The sequence below is a fragment of the Hyaloscypha bicolor genome, assembly GCF_002865645.1.
Source record: "Hyaloscypha bicolor E unplaced genomic scaffold K444scaffold_165, whole genome shotgun sequence".
Lineage (NCBI taxonomy): Eukaryota > Fungi > Ascomycota > Leotiomycetes > Helotiales > Hyaloscyphaceae > Hyaloscypha > Hyaloscypha bicolor.
Genome location: NW_020194667.1, coordinates 628,091 through 645,160, shown reverse-complemented (window position 1 = coordinate 645,160; position 17,070 = coordinate 628,091). Strand labels below are relative to the sequence as shown.

General features: G+C 47.0%; 6 protein-coding genes across 6 annotated transcripts; 1 reads left to right on the top strand and 5 right to left on the bottom strand.

Annotated features, from left to right (window-relative positions):
• Nucleotides 1-172: 172 nt before the first annotated feature.
• Nucleotides 173-3,955, bottom strand: K444DRAFT_542863 (WD40 repeat-like protein; the record flags this gene model as incomplete). Its single annotated transcript, XM_024875912.1, has 2 exons — nt 173-2,254; nt 2,312-3,955. The coding sequence occupies 2 exons, from the start codon at nt 3,953-3,955 to the stop codon at nt 173-175; spliced, it is 3,726 nt and encodes a 1,241-aa protein (XP_024729702.1).
• A 1,507-nt stretch (nt 3,956-5,462) lies between these two features.
• On the bottom strand, nt 5,463-6,244 carry K444DRAFT_635742 (uncharacterized protein; the record flags this gene model as incomplete). The annotated part of the gene is made up of 3 exons (XM_024883908.1): nt 5,463-5,504; nt 5,594-5,865; nt 5,902-6,244. 3 exons carry the CDS (start codon nt 6,242-6,244, stop codon nt 5,463-5,465), a joined length of 657 nt encoding a protein of 218 aa, XP_024729701.1.
• A 966-nt stretch (nt 6,245-7,210) lies between these two features.
• K444DRAFT_668452 (uncharacterized protein) lies at nt 7,211-8,420 on the bottom strand (the record flags this gene model as incomplete). Its single annotated transcript, XM_024887411.1, has 4 exons — nt 7,211-7,594; nt 7,672-7,693; nt 7,802-8,308; nt 8,401-8,420. The coding sequence occupies 4 exons, from the start codon at nt 8,418-8,420 to the stop codon at nt 7,211-7,213; spliced, it is 933 nt and encodes a 310-aa protein (XP_024729700.1).
• Nucleotides 8,421-8,723: 303 nt separating this feature from the next.
• On the top strand, nt 8,724-9,468 carry K444DRAFT_191717 (uncharacterized protein). Its single transcript, XM_024870924.1, has 2 exons — nt 8,724-9,349; nt 9,397-9,468. The coding sequence occupies exon 1, from the start codon at nt 8,921-8,923 to the stop codon at nt 9,305-9,307; it is 387 nt and encodes a 128-aa protein (XP_024729699.1). The 5' UTR covers nt 8,724-8,920; the 3' UTR covers nt 9,308-9,349; nt 9,397-9,468.
• A 733-nt stretch (nt 9,469-10,201) lies between these two features.
• Nucleotides 10,202-11,893, bottom strand: K444DRAFT_600080 (uncharacterized protein; the record flags this gene model as incomplete). The annotated part of the gene is made up of 5 exons (XM_024878604.1): nt 10,202-10,504; nt 10,557-10,748; nt 10,834-11,079; nt 11,234-11,337; nt 11,411-11,893. The coding sequence occupies 5 exons, from the start codon at nt 11,891-11,893 to the stop codon at nt 10,342-10,344; spliced, it is 1,188 nt and encodes a 395-aa protein (XP_024729698.1). The 3' UTR covers nt 10,202-10,341.
• Nucleotides 11,894-14,666: 2,773 nt separating this feature from the next.
• On the bottom strand, nt 14,667-16,465 carry K444DRAFT_542610 (uncharacterized protein; the record flags this gene model as incomplete). The annotated part of the gene is made up of 4 exons (XM_024875889.1): nt 14,667-15,140; nt 15,193-16,201; nt 16,250-16,302; nt 16,349-16,465. The coding sequence occupies 4 exons, from the start codon at nt 16,463-16,465 to the stop codon at nt 14,667-14,669; spliced, it is 1,653 nt and encodes a 550-aa protein (XP_024729697.1).
• Nucleotides 16,466-17,070: the final 605 nt, after the last annotated feature.

Sequence of the window (17,070 nt, the reverse complement as noted above, 5' to 3'; positions counted from 1 at the left end):
CAGAGAAGTAAACCACCTAATTGCTGCTGGAAGGCTCCATCACATCTGACTGACCAGCCGGATTCTTTACATTCGTGGCCTGTTCTTATAGGACATCTACCCAAAACACCACTAGCACCCTCCTTCGAGCTCGCGAGCAGCCACCAACAAAACCTTGCAAGATTATCAAGACTTAACTCTTGATGAAGAGCGTGAATAAGCGGTCTAAGGCAGTTGAAGGAGAACTAAGGGAAAACAAGCCAATGTCTAACACCCCTCTATTAGTCTCGATGTATTGGCCACAACTGGAGAAGCACACGGTGCGAATCGCCACCGCGAATTTGAGCACGCCTTGCGCGGATTTTAATTCCGAATCCCAGAGTCTGACCGTCTCGTCTTCCGAGCAAGATACCACCAGCTTGTTGTCTGGCGAGAACGCCGCCGAGTTGACCGAAAGCGTGTGGCCTTTGAGCGTTCCGCACGGGGCTCCTGCTGTATTCCAGAGCCTGATGGTAGTGTCCGCCGAGCAAGAGATCAGCAGCTTGCCGTCCGATGAGAATGCGACCGAGTTCACCATAGCTGAATGGCCTGTGAGAGTTCGGGAAGCCACCTCTGTGGAAACATCCCACAGTCTGACTGTCGCATCTGCTGAGCACGATGCGACAAAGCGATTGTCGTTCGGCGAGAACGAGACATCGTTGACTGTATCTGAGTGCCCTTCAAGCTTGCACCATATTGCCCCAGTTCCAACGTGCCAAAGTATGGCTGTTTTGTCAGTAGAACATGAAGCGAGGAACTTCCCGTCCAATGAGAATCGGTTGAGGCAGACATTGCCAGAATGACCCTCAAGTGTATACAATACTGCTCCTGTTGCAGTGTTCCAAAGCTGGACCGTTTTGTCCGTCGAGGCCGACGCAATTAAGCGGGTATCTGGCGAGAATGCGAGGCAGCTAATAGTACCTAAATGGCCTACGAGTAGCCAGCGCTCCACTCCATTTTTGTTCCACAACTTGATCGTGGTATCGTGTGAACTGGACGCAACTAGCTGACCATCTAGTGAGAAGACTACGCTGGTAATCGCGCTTGACTTCTCTTTCAACTCCCCTGCCGCAACGGCGATCAATTCAGGGTTGAGAGGGTTCACCTTTTCGCCCGAGGTTGATAGGGTATCCTCCTCGAACTCATCAAACTCCCCACGTGCTTCCCCACTCTCCATATCCCAAAGTCTGACCTCGTCATTGAATGCACCCGATACGAGAAGCCGGCCATCCGGGGAAAATGTGACAGCATTGATGCCGCTGGTATGGCCTTTTAGTGTCCTTATTAGGGTTCCGGTAGTTGCATTCCAAAACTTGATACTCATATCTTCGGAGCCCGAGGCGACGGTATGCCCATCCGGAGAGAATGCAACAGTCATGACCCTTTTTCGATGTCCCTTCAGAGTCATATACTCTGTTCCTGTAATCGTGTCCCAAAGCTTGGCTGTCATATCATCTGCTCCTGATACAATTCGCTTCCCGTCTGGTGAGAATCGAACAGAGTTGACGACGCCTGCATGGCCATCTAGCGACATGCGTAGCTCTCTCTTCACAATGTCCCAGAGTCGCACTATTTGATCTGCTGAGCCTGATGCGAGTAATAAGCCGTCGGGTGAGAATGCAACGGAATTGACACAACTTGAGTTGCCATCAAAAGCAGCAAGCTCCTGTCCTCTCTCCAAATCCCAGATTCGAACCGTTTCGTCCATCGAGCCTGACGCGAGCAGCGTGCCATCCGGTGAGAACACCACGGAGTTCACCCAACGTGAGTGCCCCTTAAAAGTGTAACGCACAGCTCTTGATTCCCAATCCCAAACCATGACAGTGGTGTCGTCCGCGCCAGAGGCAATCATCGTTCCCTCCAGTGAGACTGCCACAGAACTGACTTTGTCTATTTGCCCCTCGAATTTGCAGAGCGTAGCTTTTGTTGCTACGTCCCAAACCCTTACTACTTCGTCGACTGATCCCGAGGCGACATGCCGGCCATCGGGTGTGAAAGCTATATCGTTGACGAAATTATATTCGTCCTTAGCATCGGTTGCTTCGGCGATTCGGCGATCTTTGCTCCAGGGCCGTATTTGACTCCAAAAATGGTGCCTAAGTTCATTGGTGGGCGCCATGACCGTACGAGCGGCGCAATACGTCTGGAGAGGTGCCTGTTCCATTATTGATTGAAACGCCGACACAAATCGTCTTGCATCCTTAACAAATGGATTTTGGCGCAAATTCTCTGCGTGCTTCAAATCAGGTTGTCAACTGGTTAAACCCGCCATAAGTGAATTGCAAACACGTACCTCAAGTAAAGAATGGTACATTCTGAGTAGGTAAACTACGAGAGAGCCCCTTCCTATTAGGTTGACGGCCTCCAGCCAATGATGGAAATGCTTCTGGAAGAAACAATGGACTGGGTCCCCATCGCAGAGACGTATCCTGCTCTGTCGATAATGCTGAATCCAGTAAAGGCATGCGTATTGGAGCTCCGGTGGAATGCATTGCTCTATCAGATCGGGGTCAACATCTTTGATAAGGGTGCCTGGTGATTGGAGGCCACAGATATTTCTTTTGAGCATCTCCGACATAAGCTGTATGCAGTTGTCGCCTAGAGCTTTGTGAGCATGGTTCTCGTTTACCCAAAAATCGAGGTCACTGCAACGGTCCTTGTCAAGAAGAAAGTCATGGAATGTGGGATGATGCGGACGGAGTGGGCGATTTGTTTGGCTAGGGATGTGGAATATTGTATGCAAATCTGCCAGTATCTCCAATATATAGCGTGGTGGCTTGTTAAGCAAATATGCCAGGGAGTCCACAGAAAGCGGAGAGAAGAGAGTCACGATGCTTCCAAGTACGTTTCTTAGCTTGTCGATCAGTTCTGTTTTCTCCTCTTCATTGTAGTCCGGCTGAATAGAATCTTTGAGAACAGTGATATAGATGTCGTCCAACTGCTTTTCCGGACCTGCGCCAGAGCGATGGTCGTTGATGAGGATTGATATTCGCCTGTCAGCAAGCTGCCTGCCCTCACGAATAAACCGGCACGCAGTGGAAGCCCAGATGAAGAGACCACACGAAGTTTCGACCAAGCGCCTGATTACTCGACGATCAGGCCAGTCGACAGCAAAGCCACGTTCTTCTCTGATAGTTGAGAAGCTATGTTCGAAGAAAAGTCGAAGATCACGGTCCACTATTGTTGCCAATATGTCGTGAAGAACGAAGACCTGACGATCAGCTTCTATCTGGGAGAATCCGCAACGGACCGGAATCTCTGGTCTACTTGTGATGAAAATTCGCAATCGGATCTTCACAAGTGAGCTCGTCGTAGCCAAGAGCCTCAAAATGATCCGGATATCCCTCTCACTATCGCATTCATCCAGAGCATCAATGACGAGTACAATTATCGAAGGAGAAGAAATTCCTTCGATTTTTGAGAGCGGATGGAGGATCAATTGATCCCACTGGTCCCGGAGAGATTGTACCGCAATATCTGTATGCTCCATGATAGCTTCACGGATGTATCTTCTTGCAGATGGTATTTTCATCGCCAGCTGGGAGGCGAGAGTGGTGAACAACTTGTCGGCGAGACCGACATCTCCACCTCGCCTCGAGAAGAAAAAGCTCGCTCCTAGATTGCCTCGATCATGGTATATCCTGGCGATGGTACGAGCGACAGTGGATTTACCTGTGCCCGCCATCCCATTTAGCCAGAAGATACACCTCCTATCCTGCCCATCAGCCCATTCTGTTATTTCTTGGAGAAGTTCGACTCTGGTGTCTGCAAGACAAGTTGCCCCATGCTGATTGTCGAAGGAGTTGAAGGCTGCTTGAGGGGCGGTAGGTAATTTGAAGGTTAAATAATCCAATGTGGCATTCTCTGCGTGCTTCCTGTTGATCTCTTTTTGCAGTCGAGCAAACGCATGGTCTCCCTCGCCATACATGAGCGGCATGAAGATGGTAAAGATTCCTAGTAGAGAGTAGGCCTTGTCTTCTTTGCGCTTTGTTTGCCGGTTCTCTGCCCACGATAGTCGCTCCTCAACGCTGAACGTCATCAACTCATCTCCTCGTAGAGCCCGAGGAGGAATCCTTGTTATCTCATAAATGTAATTCTCCAGCGACATCTTGTTGCCCAGTCGTACGCCCTGGACAGAAAAGAAGTCAACGGATGCTGGAGCAATAAGTTCTTGAAGCGTCCTAAATCTCAATATCTCTGATCAGTGTTGCTTCACAGGGTAGGAAATTGGAGTCTAGAGAGTGTTTTGAAAGCCATGTACTCTTGAGGCGTAACACAAATCAATTCGCCGAGAATTGGAGACTCACCAACCCCGAGTGAACCACCTACTCTTGCGAAAAGCTGATTCCCACGGGTAGGAAGGGACTTGGTTTATGACCACACCTTCGGGTACTGAAACGTCCGACAGGTATACATAACATTTGGTAGCTCTCTGGTACCAATGAAACATAGAAATTATAGACTCCTGGAGCTCCGCGCTACTGGATTTATCAATGCAGCAGGTATCCACCCACAAGTATTCCAAACCATCTTTGGCAGCTTGTTCTCCACAGAATTGGATCTTGTGGAAACCGGCAGACTTGCCCTTAGCATTTCCCTTCACCAGGTCTTCGAAACTGACCTCTTCGTCGTCGGCTAGCCACGTATGCGATAAAATAGCATACTCGGGAATGTTGTCCACCAAATAGCCAGTCAACTCGAAACTTCCCCCACTTTTGCGCTGAAGAAGCCGCATTGTTTGTTCGCAGCCTTCGGAGGTTCATCTCGGCAGACCAGGCATTCTCCGGATGGGATCGCACAGCGCCGACTAATCTTGGTCATGTTAAGCTGGACGACTGTTGAAGTGCGTCGAGAAACATGAGAGGCGGTGAAGTATCGATGTAATTGCGAGCCAACTGAGGAAAAGCAGGTAAGGTTAAGGCCGACACGGTGATGTGACGCAATAATTACTGCGGCTGCAGCCTCATCTGCACATGACAAAGCTCTCGCCCCGTTTATAAGTGAGGGCTTCCTATGCGACGGGATATACGTTGCTCTGCGTGCAAGGCAACCAGGCCAGTCGACCTAGGGTGTATTGATGATCCAATAAGGTTGATACTCACGTGTAGGGCTGTGATTGGCAGCCTATTGACCCGGAAGCTGAGTAGAAGGGTTTTTCACTCAACTGCGCATTGACCTCAACTGCGCACCCCTAATTTACCCCACCACGACTACTAATATTAATATAACTTCATGAATTATTTATTAAATTTGGATCTAATTATATTAAAAGATATACAAAGGTACCCTTTATAGATTAATATAAGCCAAATTACTTATAAGAACCCGTAGTATTAAATTTACGGAAAACCCTGACTTTTTGAACCAATTCCATAAAATCTCACCGAGAAACCAAAGCCAGTAGAAACAATCGCAAGACATCATAATTCTATGGCTTCCCCCGCTTATTTACATGCTTTGCCGTTGGCTTGATTATCCTTCCAGTTCTGGTTCTAATTTCAATAATATCTCTAATTTTCCCTACTATCTCAAGCTCCGTTCCATACTATAGCTTGAGTATTAAGCTCGGTTTTACCTTTACTGCCTTCGTACGCTTTGCAATCCCTAAAATCGTTTTTGGAGCTTTGATTGTCTTTGCTAGAGTACGCTTTTTGGGTGAGCTTTTAATGGGAGAAGCGTGCCTTTGGGGAGAGTCGAAAAGAGCATGAAACTCAATGATTGGACATAATTCCAGGTCAGGAATCAGGCGTCCTTTTCGTACGAGTTTTGCCTTGAAATCAAAGATATCAAGCTTATAGCCCATAAAGACTTTAAGTACCTCCTTTTCGTATTCCTCGCACCACCAAGCTGAACGCTTATTAAGCTCCGCTTTACCATACGTACGAGCATCTTTTATTGCGAGATTCCCCTTTGTACGATTTCCCCGAATTATCTTTCGTACGGCAGCATCTTGTAAACCCTCATTATAATCTTTATATGTCAAAGCTTCTGCCATTGCTTTCTTAGTAGCCTTAGTAACCTTGAGAAAGACTCGCTCCAAATCATTAGGTGTAAATAATGCTGCTCGGTGTTGATTAAGAAGGCATTGTATATCAGAAATGTTCGCAGGAGTCTTTGGAGGAGGAGGAAAAAGCGTAGGTTGAAGGAGAAGTGTATCGGTAAGTGGCGTTTCTGATGCAGTTGACGTTACTGATGGTGGGGTGATTGGGCGCTCTTTTAAGGGCATTTCTAAGGGAGTTATTTTATTGATAATAAGCTCTGGAGCGTACGGATGTAAACCCGCCTTTTTCCATGCAGATATAATATTCTTGATAGTAAATGCTTTTTCGCGAGCGTAAAGATATCCGTCCAAAAAATCGAGCTTGTTAATGGAGTAATTATAGCCGAACTTGCAAAGAGTATATATAAACGACTTGTAATAAGAAGCAAGGGGCCCAAAAAGACTAATATCGAGGGGTTGTAATAGGTGAGTCGTATAAGGTGGTAAGTATAAAAGAATGACTTTATGCTTAAGATATAATCGAATTATATCTGAACTGATATGTGAAGAGTGTCCGTCAAAAAGCATTAATCGATATTCCCTATAGAGGCTCTCTCCTCCTGTTTCGGGTATAAAGCACTCCTGAAACCATTTATAGCTAATACAATTATCGGTCTATCCGTTATAAGACATGGTAATCTTCCCCTTTGGATCGTATGCAATAAGTCGATTAACCCACTGCTTCTTGTAATAAACCCCTTTGAAAATAATCCAAGGAGAGAGATATTGTCCACTAATTAATATGTAATTAATTACTGTCGTCTATTCTCTTGAACCGTCTTGAATATAAAAGGATTTACTCTGAAATCTCTTATCCCTTGAAATAATAACCTTTGACTTCTCAAAAATGCCTTGTATAAAACCCTTCTCGTCCATATTATAAATATCAAGTGGATTAATATTATATCTCTTAATTAAGGTATAAAAAAGCTTGAAATATCGCAAAAAAATAGCAGGATCTTTAGTGCTAGTACGAGATTTATTAAGAGGAGGAGCGAACTTCGACTTAAGTTCAGGCCATCTTGTAAAGAACCTCCGTTAATATGTTAAACCAATAGGTTTATAATCGCCCTTTGCACGATATATGGTTTCGGCTATTCGACGTAAAGTTTCTATCCTCGCTGGGAAATTCCAAACTTCCAATTGTAAATACTAGTTCTTTAAGGCTTCTTCCTCAAGAGGAGTTAACCTCTGCCGATCTTGTGCTTCTTCTGCCTTGCTCTTCTTGCAACTAATTCGATATCTCAATGAAGATTCGCCCAATCCGTGCCTTGTAGTAATCGATCTTACAGACTCCTTCTTGTATGCCGGTTCTAGCTCTCCAGCTGCCTCTTCAGCCAACCAGTCCGCATATGCATTATTTAGCCTAATAGGCTTGGGGATATCGTCAGGTTTCGAATTGATAAGGAGTGGATCGAGTGGGTCATCGAGCGGGTGCGAATCGTCGTCAGAAACAGTGGGGCTTTGGTAAGGAAGCTTGGTGGTTGTCGTCTTGGCTTGTTTCTTGGCCTGTTTCTTGCCCTTGGGGCTCTTCGACTTTTTTTGATAATTAGTCATTGCGAATTGATGATGAGAAGGATAAATGGAAGAATTTTTAGCCTGAAATCACATACATTTAAGCTCTGCGGCACAGTTCTAAGCATAATTCATAAAATTATGATTTTTCGGGTGCGCAGTTGAGGTCAATGCGCAGTTGAGTGCAAAACCCTTCTATAGGAAGGGAAGCTATCGAAATCGACACACTGCTCTGTGTACACCTGACTGGCTGCTGGGTGAGACGGGCCTATCACAGTTTCTGGAAGAATCAGCTCCTTCGAAAAGATGCGAAAGTATGCGGCGTTTACTGGATAAAGGGGACATATGAAGTACTTCAGCTGGAAGGTTGCAAGTCCTACGGCTGTCGTCAATGCCCCTGTCATGTATTTATTCTCCAGCATCATCAGCCTCAACCCAACATCGAACATCACAAAAGCAATAATGGCAGAAAAGAGCAACCACTCGAAGTAGAGAGACAGACTGAGCTTTCGCAGCAAGAAGACGAACTCCCCATCTCCGTCCCGATCTACAACACCGGTTCCAACTTCGCAACCCGTGCAAGCGGGGCCATCCTCGGTGTCTCTGTTGGCACCCTCACCTTGGGAGCGCGTACATTGCGGTAGGTTTGACTGTAGGTGAAACCCTTGGTGCCATTCTTGGTGGTTGTATTGTCTCCTGTATTCTTGGATGTCTCTGTGGAAAACCAGGAATGAACTATAGCATTGGATACGTAAGTAGGTTGTGAAATGAGATCCAACAAAGGTCAAAGGCTGACCTGCCCCGCAGACTTTGATGAACGGTGCTACCTTCGGATTTTGGGGTACATGTATTCCGATTGCTGTCGTTGGTCTCGGTGGTATTGTTTAGGTACGCCTGCTTTTCCTATATTTATTGTACTCAAGCTGACTTCTGTTCTTAGTCTGGACTCTAATCGTACTATGTTAGTGAAGCTTTCACTCTCATTCTAGGCGCCATCTTCCCTTTGTTCCATTCTATGCCGAACACTTTGCCATCTAGTGCCGCCTTTTCAACTCAAAATTTGATTGGATTTGTCTGCTTCATTGCAATCTATATTCCATTCGCTTGTGAGTTTACCAGCCATATTCCTTAGCTTTGATTTAATCGTCTAATTCTCTTCGCAGGATTCGTGCCACACCAGATCAGAAGGTTCCTTTATCCCTCTTTCATCATGATCTTCATTGGCATTCTTGCGTACGCTTTTCACCCCAACGGCGGAACAGGAAGTTTGATCAGCTCTCCCATTGTGCTTACAAAGTCTCAAAGAGCATTCCGAATCGTCCAGTGCATCAGCAGTCTAGGTGGAACATGGGGAGGAATCGGCGAGCGTTTCGAGAAGAAGAAGAACACAGTAATGCCTGCCATGGCAATCACACTTCCAGGACTGTTACAATTACCGCCATGTTCCTAGTCTTCATCACCGTAGCGACTGAGCATGTGAATGGAGGGACCATCCAGTGGAATTTGCTTATCCTCATGATTACCGTTCAGCAACAATTACACCCCACCAGTCGATGCGCCACTTTCTTCGCTGGTGTTTCTATTCCTTCGTTTCAGATCTCTGTCGCCATTACCCGAAATACCGTTCCTTATGGCATGGATCTTGCAGGCATGTTTCCAAGATATCTGCCCAGAATGCGTGCCTACTTGATCTTGGTTATCCTTACCTGCATTGCGCAACCATGGAGTTCTTGAGCCAGAAACTGATTTTCGTCAACATTCCATCCGTCTTTGTCCGTAGGTAGCCTTTATCTATTTCAAAATTGGAAATTAATTGGAGACAGTCTACATCGCCAACTCGACCTCAATTCTGATTGCCGAGTACTGGTGGGTTCGAAGCGGACGTGGAAGGTTCCCGACCTCTATTTCACGAATGGAATGTTCTGGTACAACGGAGGTTGGAATCTGAGAGCTATCGTGGCTTTAGCTCTTGGCATGATCCCAGGAATTCCGGGGTTCCTCATGGCGGTCATCGATACCTCCGACACCAGCAATGCCGGTGTGAAGATCTTCTAGATACTAGTCCATCGGTTTCACACTTGGAACACTCACTTACATGGTCATCTGCAACTTCTGGCCTCCAGCTGGTTTTGGCGAGAGGGAAGTCATGAGAGAGGATGAGGATGGCAATAGGGTTTCTGTTCTCGAGGGAGAAGACATTGAGCCAGTCGTTGACAAGGCAGTTGCGGTTACAGAAAAGGGGATGACTGAGAGCGATAGCTTCTGAGGAGAGGCTAAAAATTATTGCGTCTTGAATAATGTAGTAGAAATTTATGCGGTAGCGAGTTGAGAAGAGCCGGCGCTCTTCTCGCCAACCAATAATTTGCTCGCTTAACATGTCACCAAGCCCCTTTAATGTACTTCCGTACCAAGTCTCGTACCGTGACATAAAAGTTTCAGACATGATAGCAGAACAATCCGTAGAATAGCTTTACGAATTGAAGATCTTAGGATAGCAGATATCATTGAACACTCCATTCGGTAACCGGTATCGGAGTGGCTATGTGCAGTTACTCGCGTGTCACGTGTTTAGTCCATCTTTCTATTGTTCTACCGAGGGTAGGACCTCAGGAAAAATTGAATCAAAGTGTCCCATTCAAGCAGCTAAATATAGTCACAAGGGAATTTACTTTTTCCTCTTTCTATTTTGCAAGTAGCGACTGACGGCCGTCACCTTCCAGTCCTTCCACTCTCTTTGGACTTTTGGACTCCGAAACCTCCGTGATAGTTTATCCACCGGTAACACCGCCAGCACCAGGTCCACCAAGATAAACATATGACCCCCAGCTAGTACCACTAGAGGTAAAAGCTCTATGATCCCATTTGGACGAATCAGAGTCGCCAAATGTGGCAGTGTAGTCTTGGCTATTGCCGTTGGTGTCGATGTAGAACCTGATGAATTCAGATTAGGAAACGAAGTTTTTAGAAAGATTGGCGAGATTACATGTTGTGAATGTACCCTGAGTTTCCAAAGCCTGTTTCCCCAAACTTTCCACTTCCCATATCAGTGGTTGTGACAGGCCCCTCGCTTTGAGCAAGCTCGCCGTAGTAGGCGATTAGGTTGGATTGCTGCGCAAGAGATGCACCGCCATTTGTGGCAGCACTGAACATAGTGCCAGGATAATATCCGATGAATCTAGGGAAAGGAGAGTGTCAGCACGTGATCTAAGAGCACGACCAGGAGAATGTTTTAAGAGGGGGAATTCTCTCCAGCAACTCACCTGTCGATTACCAAGAGCCACCAATTGCCTTGGTACAGCTGCCATTGCATCGTCATGTCATATTGGGCGCCACCGATGGTCGCGATTGAGGAGAAACCAGTGCCAGGGAAGTATGTACTGTCGACTTGGACCCAGCCACCAACGTCTTGATTCCACCCACCAATATTAGTTCCGGAGCCAGTATAGCCGTCTGTGGTGAAATACGTGAAGATGTGAGGCTGCGAAACCTGGTTTCGATAGTTGATCCTGTTCCCAGAGAAATCAGAGTCAGCATACTTCTTTGAGAACTTTTCGGGAGCAGAATGCTCCAGGTGCTATTGGACATTGCGAGTAGTATATCCCAGGAGTTGTTTGACAGCATTAAGATACGGATGACTACTCCAAGAAAGTTGGGACTTACCATCCAGCTTCCGCAGTTTGTAATCCTGCCGAAGACTGATACGCGACAGCTGCCTGCAGAAGCGAGAAATCGGCCCCATTGTTGACGAAGGCCTTAAACATGCTCTAAATTTTGAATCTGTATCAATATTGTCTTTCTGGTTGTTTTTAACACATTACTTTTTGGAGAAAAACTTACCATCACCCAATTTCCACCGTGGTTGTTGACATTCATATTCGAGTTCACATACCAATGACTACCTGAGTTCTGTCTCTTTGAAACGCCTGACTTCTTTGGTGGCGCTTGTTTCTGGCGAACATTCGCCAGATAAGTGGTGTTCAGTCGTGGAATTGGAACGGTCCCTGCAGGTCCCTTCTGAACGCCGGGCATCTCGAGTTCTGCGACAGGCCTGCCAGCCATTTTGGTTGGGTCTTGGGGAAGAGCAGGAGACAGCGGAGGTGCCTTGGCAAGTTTACCTTGGGACCCGATTGGGATCCATCCGATCCAGTCAATGGTGTTTGCATGGGTGTTGGTTGTTGCTACGATGTTGAGACTTTGTCTCTTCTTCAAAGCGTGTTCGACATATTGGTTGGGAAAGGGAGCCGGTGATGAAAGGGTTTCAGAAAAGAGACTTGTCAACACTGGCAAGAGTAACAGGCTCTTCAATGTAATTGGAGACATGATGTGAACTGCAAACTTCGAAGGGCTTATAGTTGAGACAAGTTTCTTGCTGGTAAGAGGACACTGCTATAGGGGTATAGAGGGTTCTTATAAACTTGAGACCTTCCCTACAGCTGCATTCTCGCAGTGTGTGATCCCTTCAGGCGAAGCCAAGATCCAAAAGAACAAGGAAATACTAAGGGCGTTACTTAGAACAGCTTTGCTCCGAGCATCGCTCCAACCAGACAAGAGAAGTCACACGAGTATGGCTTGCATCGGATGAGATGTGATGGCGCCTGGTTGGGAAGGATTTTGAAGTACGGCTCAAAGCAGTACCGATCCGTAGTATTTCACTAAACGTGCATTCTGGGGGGTAGCCACACAGCTCCCCTATGCGGCAAGAGCAAGGTAGCCACAGAATTCGCAGAAAAAGATGGGGCGACTCATACCACACAGGCCCCTTGACCATGCATCTCTCGTCATCTGCACTGTCAGTTTGACCTTTTGGAGAATCTTGGTGGATGCCAGGGCGGCGAAGCGCCAAGATCGAACCCTACCTCCTCTTTCCTTAAATGGACGAAGACTCCTTGAGATCTACCAACAACGGACAAGTTTTCTAGATAAAGGCCAAGGGATCAAAGTACCACCGAGATAGGTACAGGAAGGACGCGGAAATGTTTTGGGGGCCCAGCGTGAAAGTCCACGAATCAAACGAGGCGGACGAACTTGTGCCTTGAGGGAAGAGGCGCTCAAGCTCTCTGGTCCTCTGGGGGTACATGTGGTCCATTGTGCGAGACAACTATTCAGGAAGGTACTCAAGTTCTCAACTCACCAAGGAGGACTTGTGCAGTCATTAGAGGTGAGTGGATCCTGAGTAAGCGTCATGCAAGCGGTAAACGTTACTTCGCTCGCTTGACTCGGCATGGATGAGGCACAGCTTGTCCAGACTGAGATGGTTGCAGTGAGGGGACATGTAATGCAGCCTTTCACAGGACAGCGAAGAAACTTCAATATCGTCAGACTGCCCTTGATAGGGCATGATTCTTGAGCTGTGCTTTCAATGTCAGCTCATGGTTAAGAAATACGTGGTATTCCCTCCTAATTAGTAGGTAATATTAACTGTACTTAATTCGTTAGGCGAGAAACCTCGCCAAATTCCAGGGGTAAGAGGGAAAAGGCTCTCACCTCTCGGAGAGTCCGCCTAACGATGATCCATCAATCTACGAAACTGTTAAGCTTAAAATGGATAATTTCTGGATGTCTAGAGTTGCTTTCTAAGAATAGCTGAGTCCAATGAAAGATCTGGTTAAGATCCGTAAAAGTAGAGAATAACGTGCTCAAAGCGCCACCCATGTTTCCCTGAACGGATTAGCAGCCCTAACCCTGGCCAAGCCATGAACAGTACATTCAACACGCACCGGCTCCTGCATTTGGCCTCTGTGGAAGGCTTGCTTACACCGTTGTAAGCCATGAAGTCATTGATCCAGGATTTACTACTTCCACGGCAAGGTAAAAGATCAGATGACGTCCCCCACAGTGCTAAGTGAACGATGCTACGAGAAAGGGGTTGCATTGGTCGCGTAGGTAAGGAAGCTAAAGGTGTTGCGATTGGGAGTACCGGACATTGAAAAACTGCAATGAGGGACTTGGACGGGTTGGATTTCCTAGCAGGTTTCCGTATTCTCTTAGGGGCCAGCATGAAAACAACGGAGTCAGCTTTTACTCCTCTATTTATCTTCCCATCACAATTGGATCACCTGCTTTTCCCATCAGGTGACGTCGATTTTGGGTTATGAATCCGGAAGAAACATCTCCCACCACGACTTCCTATCCCCAAAACTTCACACCACACGCCCTTGTTTGTAATTATATTATTGTGCATAATAGTGCTGGAGAAAGTCAGAAACTCGTCCCAAATATTGCGCGTAGGTGTCTCCTCAGCTGGGCCACCCAATGAAGTCCGGTACTCCGCCTTCACTTATGGGTGCTGTCACCCCAATCCTCCATGACCTTCAGAGTCTCTCTCCCACTGGAGATTTTCCTTGTAAGGCTGAAATTGAGAATCAAGTTTGAATACGGGCACCAATGAACGAAGAGGCTGACCCGGACGGTACCCCTGAAGAGTTGGGGTCCCGACTGTGCCGTGAAACCCTCCCGATAGCTCAGCCTTCACAGAAAGAATCTTAGCTCCCGGGCCTCCTACATAACGCTAGATGACCCGCTATCCTGAAGGCATAGAGACGTGAGGTTGGAAGTCCTAAAGGAAACTAGCCTAGCTCCCCCAATCACCTTCTTTAGCATCTAGAACCCTCCTTCGTAGATTCTGGCTAGACACACACTCAATGATACAATAACTCCTGTCCAAAGCCTTCCTCTCACAGTAGACAATTCCTGGGATCAGAAATTTGATTCAAGAGTCAAGTTAGATTGGGCGTGGTTTCGGTGATCATTGTCTCACTTGAGGTCCCTGAAATGAGGAGAGGCACAGCTGAGGGAATTTCCGATAAATTCGCCGTGCTGCGCCAGGAGTAATACGTGGGCGATTTGATAGGCTAGCTCGTCCTTGATTTCGATGGGAGAATCTCCGGGATGCCTGGGAAGGCGTCAGAGGATGTAAAACGAATCGTTGAGTGCTAAATTTTGATTTCGAGTGCCTCGAGATGGTAAGCAAGGGCGGAAGAAAGAGCCCGCATCTGAGAGAATCTGCCATAATTGGAACGACCTAAGAAATACCTAGCGGAAAAGTAGATCTTGCACTGAATGACCTTGTTTCTATATATTATTGTACCCCACCTCAATCCTCCTCATCGTCTTCAGGGGTCACATTACCCATAGCAATACTCTCATACCTCGCCACCTCTCTCCGGATCGGTTTCCTTTCCCACCAAGCAAAGACACCCACTCCCAATCCACAAACCAGAACACTTCCCAACGCTAAGTATCTAAATTGATCAGGACGGTTCCATCCCACAGTCGCAGCCCAATGACACAATGCAAACAGAGAATTGAACGATTGTTCTGTGCCGGCAAAGGTGGATCGTTGCGAGGCCGGGATCTCGACTTGCCCTAGTTCTTGGACCATGAGGTGGACCATGAAGTGACCTACTCGCGAGAGAGATAGGAAGGCAAAGAGTGTGATGGGGATGATTGGTGGTAAGGAGGCGGTTTTGCTTGTGTCGTAGGTGGTGGCTTCCCGAATTGTTGGTGAAGTTGTTGTTTGTTCCGAAGATTTTGGCGAAAGATTCCAGAGCAATAGAACGATTGGGATCTGTGCTTTGTTAGTGAAAGGCCATATTAGAAAGTGAATGCCCAGAACTTACGAGACATGTGAATTGGCAAGAAATACCCCACAAGCCGACGGTTCGTACAGCTTTACCCTCAATCTCATCATTATCTTTATCTTCTCTTTGCCCACCACTGAACCTGTTCCGACTCAGTCTCTTTCGCATGTGACCAACAAGAGCTGGCGTTATGACTGTACTGGACAAAGCCATGATGGCGCCAGAAGCTCTTGCAATGGTGATGGAATACAGCGAGAAGCCGATTTCCAGCAGATATGTGATGAGTGTGGCAGAATACGCAAGAACAGTGAGCTGCAGCAATGCGGAAGCGATAGAAGCTGGCCACATTGGAATCGAAAAGTAGTGCCTCAATCGTACAGCAGGATCTTGGTACAATATAAAGTACATCTTCTGCGGCAGAGATTGCAATCCAGGCCTGAGATGGTTGTATCGATCCTCCATTGCAAGATCCTCTTCTGTTGCTGAATCATGTGAGGGCATCTTTGGGACGTCTAGTTCTAAGTTTTCTTTGGCGATGATGCGTGCACACCAAACTTCCAGCACCCAGAAAACCGCGGTCAATACAGCCAAGACTAAGATCCATCTTGTTCGAGAGTTCCAAGCTGATATGATCACGGGTAACAAAGAGGGCGCAACAAGCTTACAAACCAGGTCAATCCTGGTCATCACCGCGTTGACTTCTGTGAGGCCGTAGTTGATGTCTGGCGTGATATGGCCAACCAAGATAGGAACCCAGTCTCTTTCAAGGGACAATCTGTTGCCGATTGCCCCAAGATCGTGGATAACATCTAGCAAGAGGATGATTCCAAACACAACGCCCTTCTGGAAATTTGAAAATGAACTTTCAGAATGTGTGGTTCCCTCTCCTGGCACAGGCATCGATAGCCAGCAAATGTACGAGACGACCACAGCAGCATGATTGAAGCAGATAGTGGTGAGCAGAGTACGTAGCCGAGATGGAGAGCGATCGATCCAGTTCCCCACAGCAGATGAAAACAACAACCCTGACACAGTAGATGTAATGCCCCTGAAGCATTCTTAGCACGTGACCTTCTTTAAATGTACCATGACTTACTTTATCGACGTAGCAGTAAGGCTCTGTGGAAAAGCCCTGGCGACAAGAAATATCTTCTCAATCAGTACCAATTCGTCCAGGGAGTTGGGAACAACTTACCGAAACATATTCAAACGTTCTCGAATTCCACATGAACAGAAAGTGCAGCGCGTAAACCTTCCACCATTTCATCTTCTCCTCCCAACTTGTCCTCTTGCCGCCTAGCTCACTCGACATCCCACTCACTGACGACTCCAGCTCATCAATCGTCTCCTGGCTATACCTCGGCTCCTCATCACCCGCGTCATCCATCGGTTCTCCCGCTCTGTTCCTCCACACAGCATCGTCCGGAGCTTCACTCTTGCTAGGCCTAGTGATCTCGATCCGTGGTACCATCGCCTTCATAATTCTCCGAAGTCGCGTTGAACGCCGTTTGGCGTCGTCAATTCATGTTTTGGTGCTTTTGATGTTTCACAGAAAGGTGTTCTATTTTCGCGCCTGCGGCTGAGCATGGTGGCGCCGCCAAGTTTAGCTGGATTGATGACTTCTCACGTCAGACCCTCACCACTGCGCATGAAATGAGTGATGCGAGTATTCCAAAGAGACCTTGCAAGGCTCAAAAGTTTGATTAAGCATATCTTCGCAGCGATTTGTCCGAAAAGGTATTTGGGATGTCCAAAGTTTACGAGGTGCAAAATCACGTGAACAAGAAATAGGGGTAAGAGCGATCCCAAATCGGACAAGGGGCTAGGGGAAAAGTGGATCTTTGACAACCACGTTTTTCCGATCTTCTCGTACGCAAAGGGATTTTGTGATCCTCTATTTGCTCGCGAGAAATTCGA

Bases quoted from the DNA above. Each gene is read 5' to 3' on its own strand.
- K444DRAFT_191717 (XM_024870924.1), top strand. From the start codon at position 8,921: ATGGGGAGGAATCGGCGAGCGTTTCGAGAAGAAGAAGAACACAGTAAT.